The sequence below is a fragment of the Passer domesticus genome, chromosome 28 (genome assembly GCF_036417665.1).
Source record: "Passer domesticus isolate bPasDom1 chromosome 28, bPasDom1.hap1, whole genome shotgun sequence".
Lineage (NCBI taxonomy): Eukaryota > Metazoa > Chordata > Aves > Passeriformes > Passeridae > Passer > Passer domesticus.
In genome coordinates this window covers 2618869-2643320 of record NC_087501.1, presented here as the reverse complement: position 1 = coordinate 2643320, position 24452 = coordinate 2618869, and the positions used below count along the sequence as shown (strand labels likewise).

General features: G+C 48.5%; 1 protein-coding gene across 2 annotated transcripts; it reads left to right on the top strand.

Moving 5' to 3' along the window:
- The first annotated feature begins 186 nt into the window (after window positions 1-186).
- ADAM9 (ADAM metallopeptidase domain 9) lies at window positions 187-24417 on the top strand. Of its 2 annotated transcripts, XM_064400358.1 has the most exons (22): window positions 187-373; window positions 7448-7545; window positions 8046-8110; window positions 9059-9137; window positions 10800-10876; window positions 11583-11772; window positions 12453-12518; window positions 12937-13008; window positions 13565-13734; window positions 14640-14721; window positions 15464-15597; window positions 15800-15971; window positions 16089-16181; window positions 16397-16592; window positions 17075-17180; window positions 17605-17788; window positions 18413-18493; window positions 18974-19079; window positions 20065-20203; window positions 20667-20769; window positions 21314-21441; window positions 22366-24417. In XM_064400358.1, exons 1-22 carry the CDS (start codon window positions 268-270, stop codon window positions 22478-22480), a joined length of 2562 nt encoding a protein of 853 aa, XP_064256428.1. In that variant the 5' UTR covers window positions 187-267; the 3' UTR covers window positions 22481-24417. The 2 variants fall into 2 exon arrangements, with proteins under 2 accessions (XP_064256428.1, XP_064256429.1); XM_064400359.1 differs by lacking the exons at window positions 187-373; window positions 7448-7545; window positions 8046-8110; window positions 10800-10876 and having other exon boundaries at window positions 9115-9137.
- Window positions 24418-24452: the final 35 nt, after the last annotated feature.

The following is a 24452-nucleotide window of genomic DNA, read 5'->3' as shown; positions in this document are numbered from 1 at the left end:
TCCGTGCGGGGCGATGCCGGTGCCCGGGGCCGTGCTGGGTCCCGGGGCCGTGCCCGGGCGGTGCCGATGCCCGGGGCCGTGCTGGGTCCCGGGGCCGTGCCCGGGCGGTGCCGGTGCCCGGGGCCGTGCTGGGTCCCGGGGCCGTGCCGGTCCTTGCGGGGCGGTCGGGCGCACGGCTCCGCCCCGGGGCGGCGCAGCGCAGGCCCCGGCCCGGCTCCATAAGGCCGCGGGGCCGCCGGCCGGACCCAGCGCCCCACGGGAGGGGCGATGTGGGCAGGGGGTGTCATGGCCCGGGCCTGGAGCTGCTTCTGTCGCCTCCTCATCTTCCTCATCTTCCTCCTGCCGCCGCCGGCCGCGCCCGGGCAGCCCGCGGGTGAGTGCGCGGGGCCGGGCCGGGCCCGCAGCCCGCTCGGCCCCCGTTCCCTTTCCCGGACAGCGCCGTTCCTCCTTCCCCGTCCCTTCCGGAGGGTCGGGTCCCCCCTTGTCACCCCTCCCCGGGGCAGCCGCTTCTCCTGCCGTGCCCTCCAAGGGGTCCGGTGGGGCAGAGCCCCCGCAGCCAGGCCAGAGCGGGGGTCCTGCCCGCTGGCCCCGTGTGCCCCGCGGCGGTGCCCGGCGGTGGCCGCTGCCAGCCGGAGGGCGTGTGGGTGGCAGCACCATCGGTGCCCTGCCCAGCATCGCCAGTGCCAGCGTGCTCCTCTCAGGGATGCTGCCGAGGGCCCGGCGGGACAGCGGGGCTCCAGTGTGGGGGTCATGGAGCTCCAGATGGGAGGTGATCCCGGGACCATGGAGCTCCAGACAGGAGCTGATCCCGGGACAGCGGGGCTCCGGTGTGGGGACCATGGAGCTCCGGTGTGGGGGCCGTGGAGCTCCAGACGGGAGCTGATCCCGGGACACCAAGGTTCCCGTGTGGGCCCATGGAGCTCCAGATGGGAGCTGATCTTGGGACAGTAGGGCTTTGGTGTGGGCCCATGGAGCTCCAGATGGGGGCTGATACTGGGGCAGCGGGGCTCTGGTTTAGGGCCCATGGAGCTCCACATGGGAGCTGATCCCGGGACCATAGAGCTCCAGTTTAGGGCCCATGGAGCTCCAGACAGGAGCTGATCCCTGGACAACGAGGTTCCCGTGTGGGCCCATGGAGCTCCAGACAGGAGCTGATCCTGCAGTGGCCTCGGGTCCCGGCACACCTGCCCGAGCTCGCCGGTGTCCCGTGGCTCTTTGCTCTCCATCCTCCCGGGTCAGCTCCGTGCTCTCCCGGGAGCTCTGCCCGGCTCTTTTGGAGCAGGAGGTAAAGCCCCCAGGCAAAGCAGGGATGCAGGGCTGTCTGGTCGCTGCAGGCTCCTTGGCCATCCAGGAGCTCGGGTGTGGGGCAGAGCCGCGCAGGTGCTGTCCCCAGGGAGGAGGGCAGGACTCAGTGCCGTCATTCTGCATGGCTTTGAAGGAGTTGGTCCCGTGCTGTCCTTAGGGACTGTTCATGAATTGAGATGGTTCTGTTTATGGGCTCTTATGGCGCTGGTTCAAGGCTGTGCATGCATGACAGAAATGCCTCCTCTGTCATTGTTTCCCCCTCCTGAAGGGACACATGCACTGTGTAAAACTTTTGTGTCTGTCATTAATGCATGTTTTTGTAGTCAGGTCTTCCCAACTGAGGAATATACAACTTGATACTGGTGCTTCGTGCTGAGGACAGTGCTTATGTGGTGTGTGCCTCTCCCTGAGGGATTCTGTGCTGGAATCTCTTCCTCTCACTTGCTGCGTTGTTGCTGGAGGGTGTGTGAGCTGTGTGAGGTGAAAGTCAGCTTTGAGAGGTGGTGCAGCACGTTGGGAGCTGCCTGGCTGAGGAGTGATGCCTGGAATTGTGCATCTCTGAGATGTCAGGTGCTTGTGCATCCTGTGGGGTGCTTGGTGTTTTAGGAATAAGATTTTAGTTCCTGCCTGTAGGAAAGAAACACTGGTGCCAGTTCCTAATGATGGATGGTAGTGATCCTCTCTGCCTTTGTAATTCTTTGTCCCAGCTATTAATGCCAAACCTTCCATGAAATATAATGAACCTCTCTTGCCTGAGTGTGAGTGTGAAGGGGAGGGTAGAAACCTTCAGTTCTTGGGTTATGATGTTGGTGCTTTTGACACACATAGGGATATAAGGCACAAGTGGAGTGTTACCAGAAATTATTATATGAAAATTCCTGAATGACCATAATCACATAGTGGTGTGTAGCCTTAGGGGATTTGTGTGTGTGCTTTTCCCTCTCTTGTTTGTGTCCATAGGAGCCTTCAAGATTTGACTATATGGATTCAAAAAAATTCACAGGCAGACACTGCTTTGTACTACTCCATCTCTTTCTTGATACTTGGTGTTATACACATACCAAGATGTTCCAGCCAGGCTTGACCACAATTCTTGAAGTGTCTAAAAGCTTGAGATTAAATTTCTGGGGAGATGGGGTGTTTGGTTAAGATAATTCTTTTGTTCAGATCACAGAAAACACAGCCCTGCCTCACCCATATTGCAACAAATCTGGGACAATCATTCAGCAAAGAGTGAGTTTGTGGTTATTTCCTCATGTGAAAAGGAAAGAGAGGAAAGGATTTCAGTGTGGCTAACGTTGCCTCTTGTAATGCCTTGCTTTTGGAAAAAGGAAGTTAGGACCATGACTTTAGAGTTTCTGCATGTCTTGATCATTATTATTTCACAAGCTAAAAATCAAAAAAAAAAAAAGGTAAGAATGTGCATTTCACAGTTCCCTTTGGTGGCCAGATGTAAAGCCAGTGATGTCTCCAAAGAGAAGCTTCCCACGGAGTCAGCTGAGAAAGCAGAGCTGGTGAGATGGGGAGGAAGTGAGTGGGCTCAGCACGCTCAGCCCCTGTCCATGGGCACGCTCTCATGGGTGGAAGGAGTGACTCAGGGCCAGTGACCCCCAGGAGGGTTTATCTTGCTGCACACAGCACAGCTTTACCCTGCTGCTCCTTGTGGGGAGGCTCCAAGGTGCAGAGGATGTGGTGACATTACCAGTGGACGCTTGTGACAGTCCTTTTTGTAGAACAAGGGGAGCTGTTGTCTTGCAGACGAGTTAGGCTTTAGGGAGGGCAGAAGGAATGGGGAGAGTCTAGACAGGAAACACTTACAGCATAGGTCTGGATTTCAGCAAGGGGTGTAAGAATTTTCTAGGAAATATTTCTGTGGAAGAGCTCCGTAACCTGATCAACATCCAACATCCCCAGTGAAATACCAAAAGAAACTTCACAAACTGCTCTGGCCAGGTTTAATGTTATACAAATATTCCAGGTGAGCAATACGTACAGAGGAATTTGCTTCTCTTGCCATGAGAATTGCTCATCTCTTCCTGCCTCCTCAAAAGCACAGCAGGACACCCAGCAGGTCTGAAGACTCAGAGCAGGGGAGGGAGAGGTGGAAAGAAAAGTCCCAAGGAGTGGAGCCTGTAGAAGAACAGCTGGCCAGATGTTCCCAGGTGTTTTGAAGATGAAACACCACTGAGGCACTCTTTAGTGTTTGAGGTTTGGGAGGAGCTGGAACTGCTGGCTCCACGGAAAACATTGCTACATTTAGAAGAAGTCTTGCTATCTTTGTGTTTTCTGTAAACCTCTAAACATTTTTAAGTGGACTTGGATAATATTTGCATAGTGAAAGTGAAGGAGGTTTTTGCTTGCAGTACTCCAAAGAGTAAATCCTACTTCAGCTGTGACCTCAGTGCAAAAGTCAAGTGCACCAAAAAAATGCTTTTCCTGGTGTGTCATTGCCTGGAGAAACCCACCAGCAGTGCTTCTGTTGTTTTGAAGGACATATGTAAGTAAGCCAGGTCATGAAGCTTCTCCTCAGACTCTGCTTGGCAAACTCCTGTATGATTCTGAAAATAGGATATGGAGAATGCAGATTGAGCTGGCAGCTGGTACCTCCCAGTCAGGTGGGATTCAGGCTCCATAAAGACTGGGACAGCAATCCCAGTGATCTGAGCACGAGAGAAGTACCTGTCAGAAAGAAGTGGCTTTGAAAGGATGGGGCAGAATGTTCTGCTGAGGTGGAAATAATTGTACAGGTATGAGAGGGTGAAAAATGGGGAGCAGGAGCATGTTGGCAGGAAAGGATATGAGTGTCAGAGTAGGTTAAATGCCAGGTGGATCAGACATGTGCTGTCTGTTTTGAAGGTGAGTTTAACTGTGGAAATCCATAAACACACAGAGCACGTGTGCCTTGGTGTGTGTGAGGCCTCACTGGGCTGCTGTGGGGCTTTTTGGGATAGGTGTGCCTGGAGAGTGGAGCCAGAACAGCCTGATATGAGCAGGCACAGGTGTAAGGAAATACTGAATGTTGATGCTCCTTAGGAAAAGAGAGGCAGGCACACTGGAAATCCAAAGATGTGGAGCTAGAGGGAAGGGGGTGAATGGCTGCCCTGCTCTGGGGCTCAGAGGTGCAGCTTGAAGCACAAGGAGCTGATTGTTGGGGTCAGGAGTGCTCGGTGGAGATGCTCCATGTGGAACTGGTCCTGGTGGGCTGGATAGCTGTGTGATGCCTTTGGCACTTCTGGTGAGCAATCCCCTGCCAAAGTGTGGAATGACTCCTGCAGCTGACCTCAGCTATTAATTGTAATCAATTGATGATAACTGCAGTTAACTTAATGAATTTTGATTTTAGCAGCTGACCTGCTCACATGCGGATGAGTTGTTTTTATGAAATTAGCTTGTTTTGTGGTGTAACAGGCCACAGGCTGAACTTTCCTCTTCTTAGTTTTTTTTCTTCTGTTGAAGAGTGTATCTTTGACCTTCCGTTGCTAGGCTTGGGAAGGAGGCAGGGCTCAGGAAGGAGTCACAGCTCAGGAAGGATGGAAATTGAGGGGAAGGGTGAGTGAGTAGGTGGATGTAGCTGTGTGCTCTGATTCTGTATCTGAGCCAACAACCCATGGGCATGCCAAGGTCTAGCAAGACAGGGGATGCAGTCTGACCTCTGCTGAATGTAATCTTACCTGTCAGGCACCCCCAGAACACCTGGACACCCCCAGAGCTTCCCTCAGTGTCTGGAGAGTTGTTCTGGCTGGGATGTGTCCCAGTGGTTTTCAAGCTCCCACATGCCATGAAGCATGCATGGAATTCCTATGGTGGATGTGGGGTGGGGAGGGGAAGATGAATCACATCTTCCTAGCTGTCTCCAATGCTTGGTAATTAATGGCAGCCTTTAATGAGGGAGATAAATATGGTCATGGATGCAGTTGTGTTTTTCTGATGGGAAACAAAATCTCAGCACGGAAATGGGTCATCAGCATGTCATGTCCTCAGCAGTGACGTGGTGCAGCTCCAACAGCTGCCAGAAAGCACCTGACCATTAGAAGTCCTGTAACTTGCTGAAAAATTGATCCCAAACTCTACCTGGCCTTTGTAGAAGGAAAATGTGGGAGCAGGGTTGGCTTCCTGCTTGGCTGCACTTGTCCCTTGGGCTGGATTTTTGTTGAAGTGCTCTGGGCCCTCTCTGAGGGTTGCTGGTGATGTGTGAAATGCTGCACAGGGCCCTGGGCATGGAAACAGCTTCCTTGGGAAGTGAGGGGCAGTGCCAGGGACATTCCTGCTGGAGACCCCCACCCCTATCACCTCCCAAAGCAGGGGGGTGAAGGATGGGAAGGGGGGCAGAAAGTGGGGAGAGAACTGTCAGAACATTCAGAGACTTGAAAGCTGGCCACTTTTAGTGCTGTTGCTCTAAGAGGATCCTCTTGGAGTTGTTCTCTTCCCAGAAATCCCTCCCAGTTCTGCTTCATGTGATGATTCATTTACTTATTTTCTGCGTCCAAGCTGCTCTTGGGCAAACGTGTGTGTGTTCCAAGCCCTGCCAAGGCTGGCTGTGCCCTGCTGGTTGTGTCACCTGTGCCTCGAGAGCCTGGCCCGAGTGTCCCATCCCCTCTGCTGAGGGTGGGGATGGGACAAGTGCAGAGCAGTGCCCTGCAGGGGCTCGGGGCTGGAAATGACAAATGGCCAGAAGTGCTTGCTGCAGCGTGTGCTTTTGGTGGTTCATTCCAGGGAAGGAAGCAGCCCTTCCCTGCCTTGTTTTCAGGCCAGGGAGGTACTGACACTGTGTTCAGGGGCTGTTTGCAGGAATTTTATCTCTGCTTTTTTTAATACTTTTTATCTACAAACACCACAGTGGTGAAAGCTCTGCTGCAGTCTGTGCCCTGTGTGAGTTCTGAGAAGCAGTAACAGAAATGCTGTGTGACAGACCAGGACAGTGCATCTGATGATGATGATGATGTGTGTCAGCTTGCCAGGGGTGGGAAGGCATCTGAAGGAGCCTGAATGCCACTGCAGCCTGGTGCTGCTTGAACCCCTGGCATTGAAAGCCTGCCCAGTTTCCAAAGGATGGAGCAGGCCTCTCATGGAGGCTTTGAGCTCACAGTGCTGTCCTGCAGCTCAGAGAAGCCAAAGGCCCTTTGGACACGGAGTGTGAGTTTTGGTGTGCTCACAGGGGCTGCTTTGAACTGCATGCAGCATCTCAGTCCCACTTGAGAGATTTTTGGAGAGTCTTGGACACCAAACACTCACTCACCTGCCCCAGACATGGTGGTGATTTCTGGGGACAGACAGTGAGAATAACTGTTCCCTTCCCCCTGCCTTTGTTGGGGAGCTCAGACTCCTCTGATGAGCTCATTGATTCCCTTGCCATGAGCCAGGAAAACTATTTTTCTGGCTGCTGCCTGTGGTCTGGCTTGGCCATCCTCCTGCTTCCTGGGTGAGCAGCTGCGAGCCAGGCACCAGCAGATGCCACCACTGATGGGAAAAGTAATTTGCATGCACAATTTATTGTTGTTTACATAGTTAATATAAAACAGCTTGCAAAAACTGATAAAGGGAGCTTGGACTGTGAACTTGCTTGGTTCAGGGGATCTGTCTGGTGTTGCAGGTGCAAATAATATATAAAGGGATCTGGAACAGCTTCTTTGTTGCAGGGATTTGTCTCACCTCAGTTGTTTTGATGAGGCCCTTGGGAGCTCTCTAAAAGCATAATAAATAGTAGCACCACCTCAGGGCTGTTTGGCTGTGTGTGCAGGGCCAGGGTGAGGCTGAGCTGTGTCAGGAGAAGAGCAGGAGCTCCTTGAGAGAGGCTGCATGGGGCAGCTTTGCAGCACAGGACACTTGGTGTGACCCTGGGTGTCCCTGACTGAGTCCTTGCTGTGCTGAGCTGCCTGAAGTGCTGATTCTGCTGGTGAAGAGGGGTGGTACTGGTCAGACACTATTTGCAATGTGGAGATGTCAATTTGAAACTTTCTGGAAAAATTGGTGTCTCCTCTGTTATTTGTGTGTTGTTTTCTCTGGCCCCTGCAAGGCAATCCAAGTGTGCCTTGCTCTGTGCTCTTCTGTGTGTGGACTTTTCCTGAAGCCGTGTTTTCTTCCTTGTGCTTCATCCTCTTGGTTGCTTTGTTCCTTTAGCCAGTGTGTCTGTTCTGCTCTCCAGGTTTCCAGGAGATTTCCCTGCTCACTTCCTACGAAGTTGTAACTCCACAGAGGTTGGGAAGAGAACGACGAGAGGCTTCCAACAGCTCCTCCATACAGGTACTGGGCACTCTGAGACACATCTTCAATTTGGTGTCTACTTCCAAATAAAGTCTGCCCAAAACTGACCTGAAATGCCTGTGGGATGCTGCTGGATGCACCTGGCAGCAGGGAAATGTCTGTCCTTGCAGAGAGCATCACCTCTGGCTCTGCTGGCAGCTGAGGGACAGGAGTACCTCCCTCCTCCTGAGGTCAGGAGTTGCTGCAGTGGATTTTTGATCTGGGTGTAAAACTTGCATCATATTCAGTAAAAAGCTGTGTTGTCCTTTTCTGGCTCTGACTTTGAAATTTCTGTGGAAGTTTTAGAAGGAAAGAACAAGAAAACCACATTTCTATTTTGAAACCATTTCCTTCATGGGATTTTTCCCCAGTCACACAGGAAGGGATGCTGAGTTCTCAAGGCAGGGACAATTATAAAATAAATTTCAGACCACAATTGTTGGTTTCAAAGACTGTTTCATTCATTAACATGAGTAAAATCCACCTTTCTTTATATTCAGGACAAGGTGTCATATGCTGTTGAGATTGAGGGAAAAGAATACACCATTCATCTAGAAAAGAACAAGTAAGTGATTAATTTCTTTAAATTATTCAATTACTCAAACTGTTTTGAAGAGATTGAGTTCTAGTGTCCTGGCCATCAGCCAGAGGTGTTTTTTGATTCCTGCAGCCCTGGGGAACCCCCTTCAGAGCAGGAAGCTGCAAATTACTCCGAGGAGACGCAGGGAATCTACAACTCTTTCTATTCACAGCTAAAAATAAACGAGCTGAACTGTGTTTCAAGTAAATATTTTCACTTTTGTCTGGATCTTGTTTATTGGTTTAGTTTAGTGTTTTTTCCTGACTCAGTAGCACAAGGACACTAATAAATGAGGAAACTGACTCTCTCCAAGGTCTGAATGCTGAGACCTCACAGCTGATCCAGCCTCTGTCTGCCTGGGGTTTAAGGGCAGCACCAGCACATGGTCATTTACCAAACTGGCCAAACTGCCCTTGTGATAGAGACACAACTGTGCAAGCCCCTGGGGAGCTCCAGCTGCCACTTGCCAAGGCCCTGACCCTCAGAAACGTGGGAATTTAGCTGCACCACATCAATGGAATTACCAGCATGGTGCAGCAGGCTGAGTCGTGGGAGACTTTCCAGTGCACTTCCTCCTCAATCTGGGGAGGAGAAGGCATGTGCAGCAGACTGAGGGCTAGAATTTTTTTTTTTCCTGCTTGGAAACAGGCTTTTAGCACAATTTAATGGGTTTTGCTGCTTGTTCTACTCTCTGAGGTGAGGTGGTTTGTTTTATTTCATTATCAGTTCTACCATTCTTCTCTCTTGAATTTTGCTGTGAAAATATACAATTTCTTTGTTAATTTTTGAGGGTTTTTCTTTTTAATGTTTCCTTATTTGATTTCAATTTACATATTTGTCACACTTTTGATTAGGGCCATCTTACTGCTGTGTTCCAATGTCACAGTCATTCCATGAAATTCCTCTTGTATTCCTTGTCCCCTGTCATTGCAGAGAACTGCTGCCCAAAGATTTCACAGTTTATACCTATGACAAGGAGGGAAAGTTGCAATTGGAATATCCAGATGTCCAGGTAGGATTTCCTTCTCTTCATACCCTCACTGAGGGTGACTGCAACAGAGCATCTGTGGGATGAGGGAGTTGGGATTACAAAAGGATAGTTGCATTTTCTGCTGGGCTCCCTTCAGTACCCACTGCCCTCTTCCTGGAGAGAATCTTTAATTTTGGATGAAGCTCTAACCTGTGAAAAACCTGTATTTTCTGCTGTGGAGGTGGCTGCTGTCTCAGAAGCTGCTCCTCTCTACAAGGCAGTGCTGTTGTGTCTCGTTATTGGGGTACTGCTGGAAGGGATGGAAGTGTAGCTATAATATTTTATGAATATTCTCTTCAGCTTCCTGAGAAGCTGAAGAGTCTCAAGAAAGAAATGTAAACAATAACTATCTGTTACTGTGGAATGCAACAGGTGCATTTTCTGTTAGTCTATGTAGATTGTTTTCAATTGATCACCAACCACAGCCACTTGTGTCGAGGCTGTGAGCAGTCACAAGATTTTGTTATGCATTCTGTTCCTTCTAATAATTCTGTTATTATTAATAATTCTAATAATTGTTATAATTCTGTTCCTTCCATTTAGCCTTCTAATAATCTTTTCTCTCTATTCTTTTAGTAGAGTTTTAATATAGTATTTTAATACAATGTATAATATAATATAATATAATATAATATAATATAATATAATATAATATAATATAATATAATATAATATAATATAATATAATATACCAGCCTTCTGAAACATGGAGTCAAGCCTCACATCTCCACACATGGGGTGTTCACAGCATGGAAGCGCCAAGTCTGAAGGATTTTTGGGAGGGATGTGCTCTCCAGTGTTGGGGTTACTCCACAGAAAACATGTTTGCAGCTCTCATTCTGTGCCAGCAGCCTGCCTGATGTGTTGCCTTTGGAAATGTAGAATTGAAAGCAGGTTGTGTGATACAAAATGCAAGAGAGCTTTCCTAATGGCTTCACTCTTAGGGATCAGTGTTGTTCCTTTGACAGGGAAGTGTTAGTCATCCATGATTCATAGGATCTTGTTCTTGAAAACAGAGCACCTGAGTCAAGTGACTGTTTGCTTCCTAGATGAAAGGGATTGGTTAGAGGAGAAATGCTTTTTCAGCATTAGGTCACAGAAGTCACCCTGAACAATTAGCACAAGCCCTCTGTGCTTTTCTGCATTTCTGAGCAACAGGGGACAGAATCTGTATTATAGACCCCTATCAGTGTCTAAAGATGCCCTTGCCAGAGAAAATGGAGTGTATTTCCCCATGCTACCCCTTGTCTAGTTTCCAGAATTCCTGTGTCCAGAGTGCCCAGTGGGAGTGCCCCGTGTGCCAGGGCTGCACAGCTCTGGGTGGGGTGCACAGCAGGTGCTGTCCCCCCTCCTGCTGCAGAGAGGTGACAGACCAGCCAGGACTTTCTGCCAGAAGACTGAAGAGTAATTTGGCCCAAATCAGGAGGGAGGGGCTGGCCTGCAAATATTTGAGGCAGGGTGGAGGACAGAACAGGAGAGGGATAGGTCAAGTCAAGAAATCCAGCTGTGGTGAATTTAACTGAATACATTTCATATTCTTGAGTTGTAATCTTGAGTTGCTGGTCAGTGGCAGATCAGAGGTTGCCCTGGCTGTGCAGACATGCTTGAAACATGTATGTAATGCACCCTTGTTTTCCTGTCCAGGATCACTGCCATTACCAGGGGTTCGTGGAGGGCACTCTGGATTCCCTGGTGGCTGTCAGCACTTGCTCGGGGCTCAGGTAGCACAACTCCTCCTTTGTGTCCCTGCTGTCACTTGGTGGCTGCTGAAGCCAGAAGCCAGTTCTGCTGCTTCTGACAGGGAGTCACGGGCTGCCCTGAGCTGCCTTGGTGCTGCTGTCCTGTGGCATCTTTTATTCAGGGACTTCACAGATATTTGAAGTACCATTAAATAAGTTATTAATGCAGATTGTTACCAGAATGCAGTAAGTTGGTTTTGATGCATATTTGGCTTATTTTTGAATTTGCACAGATAGTCATGACAGCTGTGCCTATTGCAGAAGTGGAATGTTGAACACTAGTCTCCAAATTTCATGAAATTGGCCCTAAACCTTATGCACCTCAAGTTTGATAGAATTGTTTTCTACTGTGGGCTAATTGCCATATATTCTGTGCCATTGATTTTTTTTGCAGGGCTGTGTCAGCCACCAGAGTGGCAATAATGTATTTGAACTAAAGCATTTCTGCTTAAGACCTGTGATGTAATTCCTGGGGCATTGCAGAGCCTTACAGAGGTATTTAATGCCCTGCATTTGTAAGGCCCTGCTCAGTGAAAGGCTGCTGCCAGGCCTGAGGTAAAGTGTGCTGCTTGACAAGAGCTGAGGTGCAGGCAGGTTTTGGTTATCCAGGAATAACTGTTCCTTTGTTTAGCTGGGTAACTGTCCTGTGTGCTCAGTGTCAGATTTCTCACACACTGCCTTATTTTAGGGGTTTGGTGACAATAGGGAATGTCACCTATGGCATTGAGCCCATGGATCCCTCTTCTGCCTCTAAACACATTCTGTATCGACTGGATAATGTGAAGAAAGAGCCCTCAGCATGTGGAGTAACCACTGGAGACCAGGAAGGGGAGCATGCAGAGGGAGATCTCCATCCCACTATGACCCAGCTGCTGAGGGTAAGTCCTCCCCAGTCCCACATAAAGGGTTTTGTGAGCTCATTTAAGAGTGTGCAAGCAGCTTATCAGATTTCCTGGGACTTAGCACATACCTAAAGGTTTATGGTCTGGGGGGTTTGCACTGTGGGACAACTCACTTTCTTCCCCAAAGCAGCCACAGTCTCCTCCTGCTTCTGCACATGGCAGTGAGGGTGGGGCAGCTGATTAGAATATTCCCAGGCTTTTTTGGGGGACTTCTAAGGGCAGAATATTGTCATGTTTATTCCATCCTCCTCACCATCACAGTAGCAGTTTGGTGTGAAGTCCCCCTTGTCCTTCAAGGACTGTACAGGAACAAGATTGAAAAAATGTTATGTTTCACATCAAAGTCATTGGTATTTGCTGGTAGAATCTTTTTGCCCCTTTATCAAAGTGTATAGTGACTGTCCAAAGCAAGCTGTGCAGAGGTCCCTTGCCTTTGAAACAAGGGGAGTCTTTGTGCAGCTGAGTTTTAGTGTAAAACACAGAGACTCTCATTGCATTGGATTACACTGCTTGGCTTTGGCACCGTGTGCTTTGGGTGTGTCTCAAACCACTGGTAGTATCAAGTGAAATATGACAATGTCATGAGGGGTTTTTTTGTTTATACTTGAATTAATAAATCTGAAGCTGTCTAAAACACTTTTTTTTTTTTTCCCCAGAGAAAGAGGGCGGTCCTGCACCAGACAAGATATGTGGAGCTGTTCATAGTTGTGGATAAAGAAAAGGTGGGAGTTCTGTGTGGCTTTCCTTTTTCTTTCTCCTCAGAAGAGGGCCTGGAAAACCCTTGGGTTTCATTACTCCCAAATGGATTGTAGAAAAACACTTGACAATTTATTGTGCAAATATGCCACCCTGGAAGTGGATAAATGTGTGCAATGCAATCCTCCTCAAAAAAGGAATCAGCCATCAGACAGGGAGAGGTTCTGTTAGCAAGGAATCTCCTGATGTAAGGAAATCCTGTGGTAAAAACTGCCTTTGCTGTTGTCTTTGGAATACTGAGCTGCTGAGCAGTACCAATGAAGATGTTGCTGAATTGATTTGTATCTTCTTGGAGATTTGGAGCCAGGCAAAAATGTTCTGTTCCTTTTCCTAACTGTTGTCTTTGTCTCTTCTTTTCTGAAACTAAGTTTCTTTGTCTTGCAGTTTGAGGATTTTGGGAAGAGTGAAACAGAAGTAAGAGAACATATGGTGCAGCTGGCAAACTTCCTTGACAGTGTGAGTAGGAGGGATGCTGTGTGCTGCAGCCCTGCTGCCTTTTGGAAATGTCCACCTTGGGGTGGGTTCTGGTACCACTTTGGGGAATGCATCCCCATGGAAGCTTTCCCACCTCTAAATTCATCTGCACTTATCCACCTTGAAAATTAATTAAGGAAACTCTTCCAACCTGTGCTATATCCAGTGAGTGACAGGACAGATTGTTGCAATTATTGCAATTCTTATGTCTGTGTAAAGGTTAGAGAAAAAGCATGTCTGTAAGCATGTAATGTCCACTATTTCACATGATATTTGTCAGAATTGATTCTTCTTTTTATTTCTGTTTGGTATTGTCTTACAATGTAGTCAGTGTGAAATTTAAGCATTGATCCTGTAGCTAATAAAGGTCTAAATCACAGGGAAAATTCATTCTGGTGGTTCCAGTTGTGTACTAAGTGTGAAAAAAAATCCAAACCCACACAGAAAGGATGGATGCTTGCAATAAGATCCAAAACACCACGCCACTTGCTTTTGTCTGAAGATATTCATGACTATTTCTCCTCCTTTTTCTCCCCAGATGTACGTGATGTTGAACATCCGCATCGTGCTGGTTGGGCTGGAGATCTGGAAGCACGAGAACATCATCAGCACGGACGGGGGGGCTGGGGATGTGCTGGCCAACTTCGTGCAGTGGCGAGAGAAGAACCTCGTGCTGCGCCGGCGGCACGACAGCGCCCAGTTTGTGCTGTGAGTGCAGCCCCTTCCCTCTGCTCCCTGCAGGGCCGTTCTGTCCCTGCTCAGCCTGCCTGTGCAGCAGGCACAGGGCCTGCAATGCCTCCGTGGTGTTCAGCCATGATAGAAATGTCTCCCCAAGTCACTGTCTCAGCCGTGATAGAAGTCTCCCAAAAAAGCCCAGGGATATTTTAAGCAGATAGAAAATGCCTAGGCATGATGGCTGGACCTAAGAAGCCCCTCTCTTCCACCTTTGGACTGTTGTTATCTCTCTGTAAGATTATAGGTCACATTCACCTCGACCCTCACCATTGGATAGTTTGCAAAACTCCTGTACCCTATAAAAACCCTATTTTGCCCAGTTTTATAGAAGAGCTGTCCCTGAGACCTTTGCAGAAGACCCCAATAAAGACATCTCTGTGGAACCTCATACAGCCTTCTCCTCTCTCTCCCAGCCAAAAGGCACTTAGCAAGCTAAAGAGCTGAAATCACTAATGAGCTGATAATCACTAAGAGCTGAGCTTGCTAAGACTGCCTGTGGCTCTGGAGCCTGCCTGAGGGGGCTGGACAGGTCGTGCTGAATTGGACTTCTCTGTCTTGGTTGGGTTGGGGAGACCCCAAAACCACCAGAGTCACCTCACAGCTGTAGTGCTGTGCTCCTTACAGGCAGAGGGATGATGTGGAAGAGGCTTTCTCTGTAAACACTTGTTTTAAATTAACTGAGTAATGGAATCTTGAGCAGACATCAAAAGCTTAACTGGTGCCATTTGTGCTTGCAGTCAGTAGCAGTGCTCCCGTGTCAGCCTGGGAAAGATGGAGCAGCAGGGTTTGTGCCCCACAGGCAGGAGTGGTGTGCTGCTCTGGACTCTTTGTGTCTGTACAGACAGATGATGGCCTTTCCTTTCTCTTCATGACTGCAGGAAGAAGGGCTTTGGTGGCACAGCTGGAATGGCCTATGTGGGAACAGTGTGCTCCAAGAGCCATGCAGGAGGCATTAACGTGGTGAGATTTCTTCATTGGTCTCTGAATGTGATTGAAGTCAGAGTTTGCACTCTGAAAGTCTTCCTGGAAGCACAGTGTCTTTCATAACAAAGCTGAAGTGGCTTGGTGGGGCTCTTATGTTGTCCCCAACAAATTTCTGACACTTTCAAGGTATCTGGATCACAACTTCTCTGTAGTCTTCTGCTCAGCTTCTCCTCTGTTCAGTGTGCAGTATTCATGCAAAAGGATTTCTCAGAGAGGATTTCTGTGTCATTTTAAGCATCTCTGCCTCAAAAGTGGGGGCTATGGGTGTTCCTGTGATGTCTGGCCTGCAGCTGTGACCTCCCTGAGCAGTGCTGGTTCACTGCATGTTTTATATGGAGCTGCAGAGCCTTAGTGAACCAAGCTGCTGGTCCCAGACAACTCGCAATCCCAGAAATCTGGCTTTGGACCAGTGACAGAAGTGCTGGAATTTGCACATTTCAGGAGAATTTGGCTGATGTGGAGAGTTCTAGTTTTTGTCTTAATGTTGCAGCTGCTCTGGAAAGTGGAGGTTGTTGGGTAGTGCCTCAGAGGAGTTTGTCTGAGGGCTCTTGCTGCTAAGCAAACTGCATGCACTTGGTTGGAAATGCAGCACTGTTGGTCTGAGAATGCTGATAATGTAGAGACAGAATGGCAAAAGGGTCTCCTTGGCACAGCAGTTAGCATTGACTGTGTCAGTATAAGCTGTGTGCTGACTGCCTCCTGTGTCACTCCTGTGCAGTTTGGAAGGATCAGTATCCAGATGTTTGCCTCCATCATGGCTCACGAGCTCGGCCACAACCTGGGGATGAACCATGATGATGAAAGAGTCTGTCACTGTGGGGCAAGCAGCTGCATTATGAGCTCTGGAGCATCGTAAGTAGCTGCCCAAGGGAAGGCAAAGAGGGCTCAAAATGCCCCATCCATGTGCTTTGTTTTTCTGGATTACTTTCACCTTCAAATTCCCCTTGCAAAAAGTGTTGTGCTTGTAATGGGGAAAGCAAATGTTCCCCTAACCCTAACACAGGGGATGCTGGCTTGGCTTGGTGTAAAGCTCAGCTCATTTTCTCCATTGCAGGGGATCCAGGAACTTCAGCAGCTGCAGTGCAGAAGACTTTGAGAAGCTGACACTCAACAAAGGTGGGAGCTGCCTGCTCAACGTGCCAAAGCCTGATGAGACCTACAGCGTCCCCTACTGCGGGAACAAGCTGGTGGATGCTGGGGAGGAGTGTGACTGTGGCTCACCAAAGGTTTGTAGCTGTGTGTTTTCCCAGCAGTGCCAGGGCAGTCTTGTTCCCCCCGCTCAGAGGGGACTGTTAGTGACAGAGGGGGAGGTTTTGTGACATTCACAGCCCTTGTGTCCTCAGGAATGTGAAAGTGATCCGTGCTGCGAGCCAGGAACTTGCAGGCTCCGATCCGGTGCTGAATGTGCTTATGGTGACTGCTGCAAGAACTGCCAGGTAGGAGACTCTGGTTGGGAAGTTGAGAAAAGGAGAGCGTTGGCTTGGTCAGTGCATCTGTGAGAGGGAGTTGTCCTGTGTGCTCACACGAGGACACGCAGACCAGAATTCAGATCAGTCCCTGGTTTGGGGCGTATCGTGGGTCAGGTGCAGCGCCAGTCTCTGCTGTGAGATTCCTGGTTTTTGATGCAGTTTTCCCTCCCCTATCTGCTCAGCTCCTTCCTGGAGGCACAGAGTGTCGTGCCAGTACCAACGAGTGTGACCTGCCGGAGTACTGCAATGGCACCTCCCAGTTCTGCCAGCCAGACTTCACGGTGCAGAACGGGCACCCCTGCCACAACCAGGAGGCCTACTGCTACAACGGCGTGTGCCAGTACTATGATGCTCAGTGCCAGGACATCTTTGGCTCCAGTAAGGAAGTTACAGTCTTTCTAAGAGATGTGACTAAAGATATTTAAAATATATTTATTTGCTTGTCGCTAAAGAGACCAGCTGGCTTTACCAGGGTATTTGGAGCAGTGGTAGTAATGGTTTAGCATAATGGTCATGCATTTTTCCTGTGTTACACTTAGTTCTGTGCTGGGGATCCAAGTCTTAATTTTGTTGCACTTATCATTTTTGGTGCAGTGGGGTTTCTGCTCTATAGGTCTGTAAAGAAATATCAAGTGTCAGAACTGACTCAAGTTAAGTAACTATTTTTCTCCATTTTTAAACTTGTAATCTTGTAGTTCTGACATTGTAACCTCTTTAGTGACCAAGTTCCTAAGGTCACTGCTGCATGGGAAATACTTGGTGTAGCAGGGTAGTTGCTGTGGGTACAGGAGATCTGTGTGAGATGTTTCTGTGCCTGGGTAACGTGGCTCCTCTCTCTGGGGATGGGCTGTTGTTTGCAGAAGCCAAAGCAGCCCCCAACATTTGCTTTGCTGAAGTGAATTCCAAGGGGGACAGATTTGGCAACTGTGGTTTCCACGGCCATGACTACAAGAAGTGTTCCAGCTGGTGAGTTGAGCCCAGTGCATTGGGAAGTTCTGAAATACACAGCTGGGAATCTGCATTTGGGTGCTGTGGTGTCAGTTTGGGGTGTTGTAGGGGGTGCACAGGGCAGGGATGCAGGGCTGTGGTGAGGAGAGTGTTCCACATCTCCTGTCAAGGACTGTGCTTTCCCTAAGTGTTCACATATGGGAAGATGAGAAGCCAATCATCATGTTTTCCTTAATGCAGAGATTCCAACAGCTTACAGAAAGAAGGGATAAACTACTTTTGTAGCACTGGAATGAAGCCCAGTTCAGTTTTATTTGTCAAGTTGCCTCAATTTTGTTTTCAAGTAGCATCTTCCAGTAGAAAGATCGTATCAAACACATGGTAGTCTGGCTCTCAGAATAAATTCAAGTGTCACTACAGTGTTCCTGTGTTGCTGTTGTAGGAATGCCATGTGTGGGAAGCTGCAGTGTGAAAATGTGAAAGCCATGCCTGTGTTTGGAATCAAGCCTGCTATTATCCAAACTCCCATCAGAGGCACCACGTGCTGGGGGGTGGATTTCCAGCTGGGTTCTGATGTCCCAGACCCAGGAATGGTGAATGAAGGCACCAAGTGTGGTAATGGAAAGGTAATAAAAATTTCTAAAATTGTATCCTAATGTAATAATTTGGGGTATTCATGGGAATAAAATTTTCAGCTGCACTGTTTTGTGAATAGTTATGACCATTATTTTTGGATGCCTGTAGTTAATGTGAAATTAAATGAGTCCACTGATTTCCCCCCACTGCCCAGTACTGCATCAAACCTTTAATGAGCCTTTCATTTGTAGGTGAAGCGAAAGAAATTGAGCTTATTGAGAGCCAGAAACTTTGCTCTGTCAATGAGCAGGAAGAGCCAGGCCCACACCAATGCCTCGAAGACAACTTTCAATTAAAATCCAACTAAACTAAAGAGTGCAGAAGCTTAGCCCTAGCAGAGGAATGTGCATTCCACATGTCCTTACTGGGCACAATTTAATTGCTGTTCCTTTACATTCAGACTGGAGACAAAAGGCTCCAGTGCCAGCTCAGCCCCATGCTGAGAGGCCTTTTGTGGAGCAGAGTTTCTGCAGAGTTTGGAATTATCAGTGAGAGTGTGTGAGGCTTTGTGGCAGCAAGCACAGCGTGGCTGTGGGCTAGGAGCAGGGAGCTGGGCAGGCAGGGGGGCACTGAAATGCCATCATCCCTCATCTGTGTGCATCTCTGTTCCCCAGATCTGCAGGCACTTCCAGTGTGTGAGTGCCTCTGTCCTGAACTACGACTGTGATGTGGAGAAGCAGTGCCATGGGCATGGGGTAAGCAGGGAAGAGAGGCAGCAAACTTTAAAATTGTGATTAGTAACTTTATTTTTCTGTTTTGTCGAACTGTAAAACTCTCTATAAAATGCTTCTAGGCAAGAGAACCTGTAACAGTGTCAAAAAAATCTTTTGACAAAACTCTCTGCCAGGCAAGAATTCCCAATTCCAGTATTGCTAATGAAATTTGACTCTGCATCTCACAAAGAAAAAAAAAAAAAAAAACCAAGCAAAAGCCATGGTGTGTGAGCTGTTGGGATAGCTAATCCTTGGAAGCTCTTCCTGAACAGTGCTGTGTGTGCTCAGTCATGTGAAATCTTGGGATGCCTGGCCAAGAACTGCTTGGAATTGGCTAAGGAGTTACTGGGTAAAATTCTCCAGGCTGAGCAGTACGAGGGGCAGAACAGGTCATGGCTGCTGCAAGCAGCTTTAAATGCTCAGAAATGAAATTTTACTGAGTATTTGTGTTTTGGAATACAGGTGTGCAACAACAACAGGAACTGCCACTGTGAAGCAGGCTGGGCCCCCCCTTTCTGTGACTCCAAGGGCTACGGGGGCAGCGTGGACAGTGGCCCTCCATACAATGGCAAGTGGCTCTGAGGGCAGGGCTGGGTGCTCCGGGGCAGCCCACGTGTTCCTGAGCTTTGCTGCATGGCTCTGCACTGGGTTTCACTGGCAAAGAATTCTGGCAGAGGTTTTCTGCTGGAGGAGTTGCATTTCTGTCTCGGGATGCTGGGATCTGTAAGGATCTGGACTGGTTTAGTTCAGCTGATTTCTGCCACCTCAGAACCAAGATCCTCTTGGACTTCTCTGTGTCTGGGCTGGGAAGGGAGGTTCCAGTGAAGGGAATCATGATTCCTGCACAAGAGAAAGCAAACTGGCAGAGCTGGGAAGCTTGCATTGCTCACTGAGGGTTTGAAGGTGAAACAGGAAGCCAGAGCCAAGCTCTAATCTGGAGCAAACTTATGCTGTGTTTATATGGAATATATAAAGATGGGATTGGTGTAACTTCTGTGGGCTACAAGAATGATCTTGAAGACTGTTTTTCATAAGCTGGTGTGGGTTTGGGAAAGCTAGAGACTGATGCAATAACAGGCTGGAGAAGCACACTGGAGCTTGGGCAGATGCCTCAAATCATCAGACAGAAAAAGGGAAAGGCTGTTTTAGTACAGCCTGCAGGGGAGAAATTGCTGCATATAAAAATGTCAAGATTAAGAACCCAAGTTCTTTGTCTACAGCAAACAGTGGCTGGAGAAGAGGTAGATTTAACATCACACCAAAAAGGCAGAAGCTCTGTTTTCCTCTCTCATAAAACCTTCAGTAATGAAACATTACAGTCATGAAAAATGAGGATTGATCTCCTAATTTAATGTGCTACTGCAGCCCAGGGTACCAGCTCTAAAAGACAAACAGAAAGATGCCCAAATAAATCCTATCTTACTGGATTATTTTGGGTTTTTTCTATGAAAAATGGAAAACAGAACCATCCCTACCCAATATTCTCTGCTGTTGTGAGTCAGGTGGTGGCACCACATAAGGCTTATTTCTTCTCCATGGTTCTGTGCCCCCAGACAAAGACACCTCTCTGCGCAATGGGCTGCTGGTCTTCTTCTTCCTGGTGCTCCCCCTGCTCGTGGCTGCTGCTCTGGCCTTTGCCAAGAGGGACAGGCTGAAGAGGAGCTGCAGGAGGCTGATGTCCCGCTGCCACTCGTGAGTGCCTCCTCCTTTCTGCCTTCTCCTCTGCCCTGGAGTAGTCCATGGGTGTTTGTTAAGTGTGGAGGCACATCCCAGCCCCAGGGTGTCAGGGGGAGGCCCCTGCATCCAACAGCACGTACAGCTTGCCTCTGGTAATGACAGAAAAGATGAATCCATCCCAAATCAAGAGACCAGAGACTTTTCTGTTTACTGTTATATTTGTTCTTGTGCATTAGTGATAGTTTATATTTTTGGGTCCTATCTTTTTATAGAGGGGTAAAGCGAAGCTGCCAGAGGCTTGAACAGAAAAAGAGTTGTTGTTGTCTATTAGATTTGTGGTAAATATTATCTTTCTCACACTTGATACGTGCTAGGATAGCATAAATCCAGCTGAGGTTCACAGTGCCTGGGTTCACAGCCTGCACAGTGATTGTGTCTGGGTTATGTGCTCACACAGTCCATGTCCTTTGGATTTCAGGTCACTGCAGTCACCTCCTCCTCGGCCAGACACTGAGCCCAGGGACTACCAGCAGAGAGGCTTCTCCCGTGGCATGCCTTATCCTCCAAGAGCTGTGCCCATGGTAGGAACCAGCTACCTTCCCTTGCTCTATTTGTTACTCTCAAATCAAGAGATGAAGGCAGTTGCTATAACTTTTGCCCTAATAAAAGCTTTCAAGTTACTTCTTCACTTCTGAAAATTATGTTTCTCCTTGATAAAAAGCAGAGAGAATATTTGTTTCCTAAGGGTTGAGGGGGCTCCTCAGTTTCCCAGTTTCAGTGCTGTCCCAGGCTGTGCTTGGTTTACCTGCTTTGCTGCTCCCTTTTCCTCATGCCAGAGGCCCAGCCCACATGAGAGCCCCTCTCCTTGTCAGAGCAGTTCTCTGAAAGCCACAGCCAGCCAGAGCACACTCCTAGAGCAAACCAAGTGCTGTTGTGATCAGCCTTTCTGTGTTTTTCAAAATCCAGCATTTTCCAGACTGCTGTTGCTTCTTCCTACTGAGTTTCTCAGAGGAAAGTGCACCTCTGACATTGCCAGGCTGCTTTGCCTTTGATTCTTGAACGTCACTTATTTAATGATGCAAATATTTTGAATTGGTGAACATTCTCTTTGTATTTTCTTTGTAGGACATGCATCCCAACACCTTTCCTGTCCCAGCTTACCCAGTTAACCAGCACCCTCAGCAGGCTTTCCACCAGCCCTACTACTCCCCGCCGCAGTACCCGCTGCAGCAGGCACCCAGGGTGCCCAGCAGGTCAGTGCATTTACTGCCAGGGGCATTGATGGCATTTCTTGTCCTGGCTGTCACTCCCTGGGGTGTTCCATCACGTGTTGTGTGGGAGTGGGGCTGACTTTTCACTGGGAGAAGTTTCTCCTTCACTTCACCCTGGAAGGCAGCGCGTTCGTCCTGCGCTGTCACGGCTGTGTGGTGATGAACGAGGCTCAGAGTGCTGCTCTGTGGGCAGATTAGCCCAGCAGGTGGATGAAAAGCCTGTTAAAATAGTCAGTTTAAAAGCAAATTGCTCACAAATCTGTCGTTGTGCTGATTTGTGAATGCTATGGCCAAGTGCAAAACCATTTCTCTTAACTCGGAGCAGAAAGCTTTCCTGTATTTTTCATCTTATTTTGAATTGTGCTTGTGAGATGCAGTGCTGTGCTGTGCCACACACAGACCCAGGAAGTGCCAGGGTGGGTGGGACCATCCTAATGTAGCTCGTGTTGGGGGGAGTCTTCAGAGAATTTTGGGAGAAAAGGTGAGTTTTAACAGATAGGGGTTCCCAGAGCATTTCAGGCCATTGAAGGCACAGTCTGAGCTTGGCATGTTTGGAATCAGTTGTTGCAAAAGGACATGAAATAAAACAATGTGGACAAGGTAAGAAGAAGAAAAAGAAGGGAAATTTATTTTCTGACTCAAATATTTATAGACTTATCAAAGTGCTACCAATGCCACTGGACATGACAACAGTCCATCAAATTTCTCCTCCTCCAGAGAAGAACGTAAACCAATAATTACTTACATAAAAGCATGTGAGAAACTTCATTACCAGACAGTAAACATCAGAAGGCTGAGAAGAACAGGGTGACAATCAGTCTTGGTGGATGGGTGGGGCAGTGGTGGCCGGGCACGGTGGGGTGTGGGGGCTGTGGCACTGACTGCTCCTCCTGTGTCCCCTCGCAGGCCCCCGCCCCCGCAGCAGAAGGTTGTACCTCAGGGACCGCCTCCAGCACAGCAGAAATGTTTACCTCAGGGACAGTACTTCCCTTCCCGACCGGCACCTCTGCCTCCCAAATAGCTTTTGGCTCCCCGGGGCCTTTGTGCCAGCTGACCTGTTGGCTGAAATTGCAGTTCCCCTTCTGGCATCCCGTGGCAGTGCCGGCAGCCTCCCTCTGCAGCCTGGGCCAGGGCAAAGGAGAGATCCCAACCAGGAATGTAGAACTTTACACTCAGATACCTCGACCAAAGCTCCAGGGACTGAAACACCCAGCCTGTCCCTCGCTCTGTCCAAGCTTTGCCGCTGCAGCCAGGCTGGCAGCAGGAGTGCAGCAGCCTGCAGGGAAATGGTCCTGAAATCCAGCACGTGGGTTTGGGTTTCCCCATTTCTGCCACGAGCCCTGGTAAGGAAATTTGTCCGATTTGTTGTTGTCTCTCTGACTGTGCAGTGAGGAATTGGAGTAACCCGTTTGCAAAGCAAGGAGATCTGGTCAGTTAATTTACAGTTACTCTGCATGGACTGGAAAGTGTTTCCCATGTACACCTTAATGGCATAAATGAAATGAGGTCTCAGAGGACTTTTTCAGGAAGAGAGATCTATTTTAAACATGTTTATGCATGTATATATGTTTATAGATGCATAATAATGCACTTAAATTCTTAACTCCATGCTGACTGACACTAAGCTGTGCTGTAGGAGCACTGAGTTTAATGCTTTTTAATTAGAGAGTGGCTAAACGAGACTCCTGTACTAATTCCCACTAATACAAGGATGGGCAGTGAAGATAAAGGTACGAGAAGACACGGCCATATTCTGGTTTTAAAAAATGGGGGGCTGTTAGGTTTTAATTCAGGTCTAAAGACAGCAGCAGTCCCTGCAGAACACTGGGAAGTGGGAAGTGTCTCTGCTTGGACCACCAGAGCTTCTCTGAGCGCTTTAAATGGGAACCTGGTGACTGATGCACCCCATCTTTTAACAGCCAAGCCCTTGTGGTGTCAGTCTGGATGCTTCTGGGCTGCTGTGTGTCAGACTAGGCTGCCCTCTGCTCCTGCACCATGGGCTAGACTGGATTTTGGAGCTCCTCCTGAGCAGAGATGCTCAGCACCCACTGTGCTAGGAGAGGGAGCTGTTGATTCTGATCCCGTGGTGCCGTGGGTAGAAGCTGGATGTCGTGATCACAAGTAGAAATCTATTGCACAACTTGCTAAAAGTGAGGTTCTATTGCACAAACTTGCTACAAGTGAGATAAGTGCTGAAGAGCGTGCTGGGCTGTTTCACTCTGTGCTCGCCACAGGCACAGCTCAATCTGTAAAATCCCCCTAATATTGCCAAAAATAATCTTTCTCTGTATATACATACATAAATATATATATAGTGTGTGCAGTAATAAAATACTTGAACTCCTGTGGTTTCCCATAAACTTAGATTAAGATTTATAACACTATTAAAATCTGTAAAATGTCACCTAGAATTTCACCAACTGTACTGGTGGGGGGGTGTCTCCTTTTTGTTCCAAGATAATCAATTACTTCCTAATTGTGTTGCTGTGTCCCGCTCTGCCTGAGCGGGCTGTCTGTCTGTCTGTCTGTCTGTCACAATGAGCTCTGCAGCTGGATGCAGCCCATCTCCAGCCCTGGTCAGAGGGTGGGGAAAGAGGAGGGGATCCAGGGAATGAAGTCATCCAGAGAGATGTAATTAACTGTGTGTGTGAACTAAACTATGCTGAACACGGTGCCTTCACTAGACAAAGAGATTTTGTACTCCCGGCGTTGGAACGGGAACGTGGGGTTGGAGGGGCGATCCCATGGACAGGAAATGGCTCCAGATTTTGGTGGTGAATACTGAAGATGACTACTGACTTTGTTTTGTAAAATGTGTGGATACCTGTCCCGGGCAGGTCGGGAGCCGTGTCCACCTCTGCAGCCGGCCCCGCGCTGCTCTCTGGCCCAAGGGCTGTTCCCAACCCCTTTGTACAGACCCAACAAGCAATAAAGATGCCAGTTTTGTACAAAAAACTACTCTCTGCCTCGGCCTCTGCTTTGGGGGGGCTGTT

Excerpts from the sequence above, each read along its gene's own strand:
- ADAM9 (XM_064400358.1), top strand. The coding sequence starts at position 268 with ATGTGGGCAGGGGGTGTCATGGCCCGGGCCTGGAGCTGCTTCTGTCGC. Across the intron at positions 374-7,447 it reads CGCGCCCGGGCAGCCCGCGG|GTTTCCAGGAGATTTCCCTG; the intron begins GTGAGTGCGCGG and ends TCTGCTCTCCAG. Across the intron at positions 18,494-18,973 it reads AGCAGTGCCATGGGCATGGG|GTGTGCAACAACAACAGGAA; the intron begins GTAAGCAGGGAA and ends TTTGGAATACAG.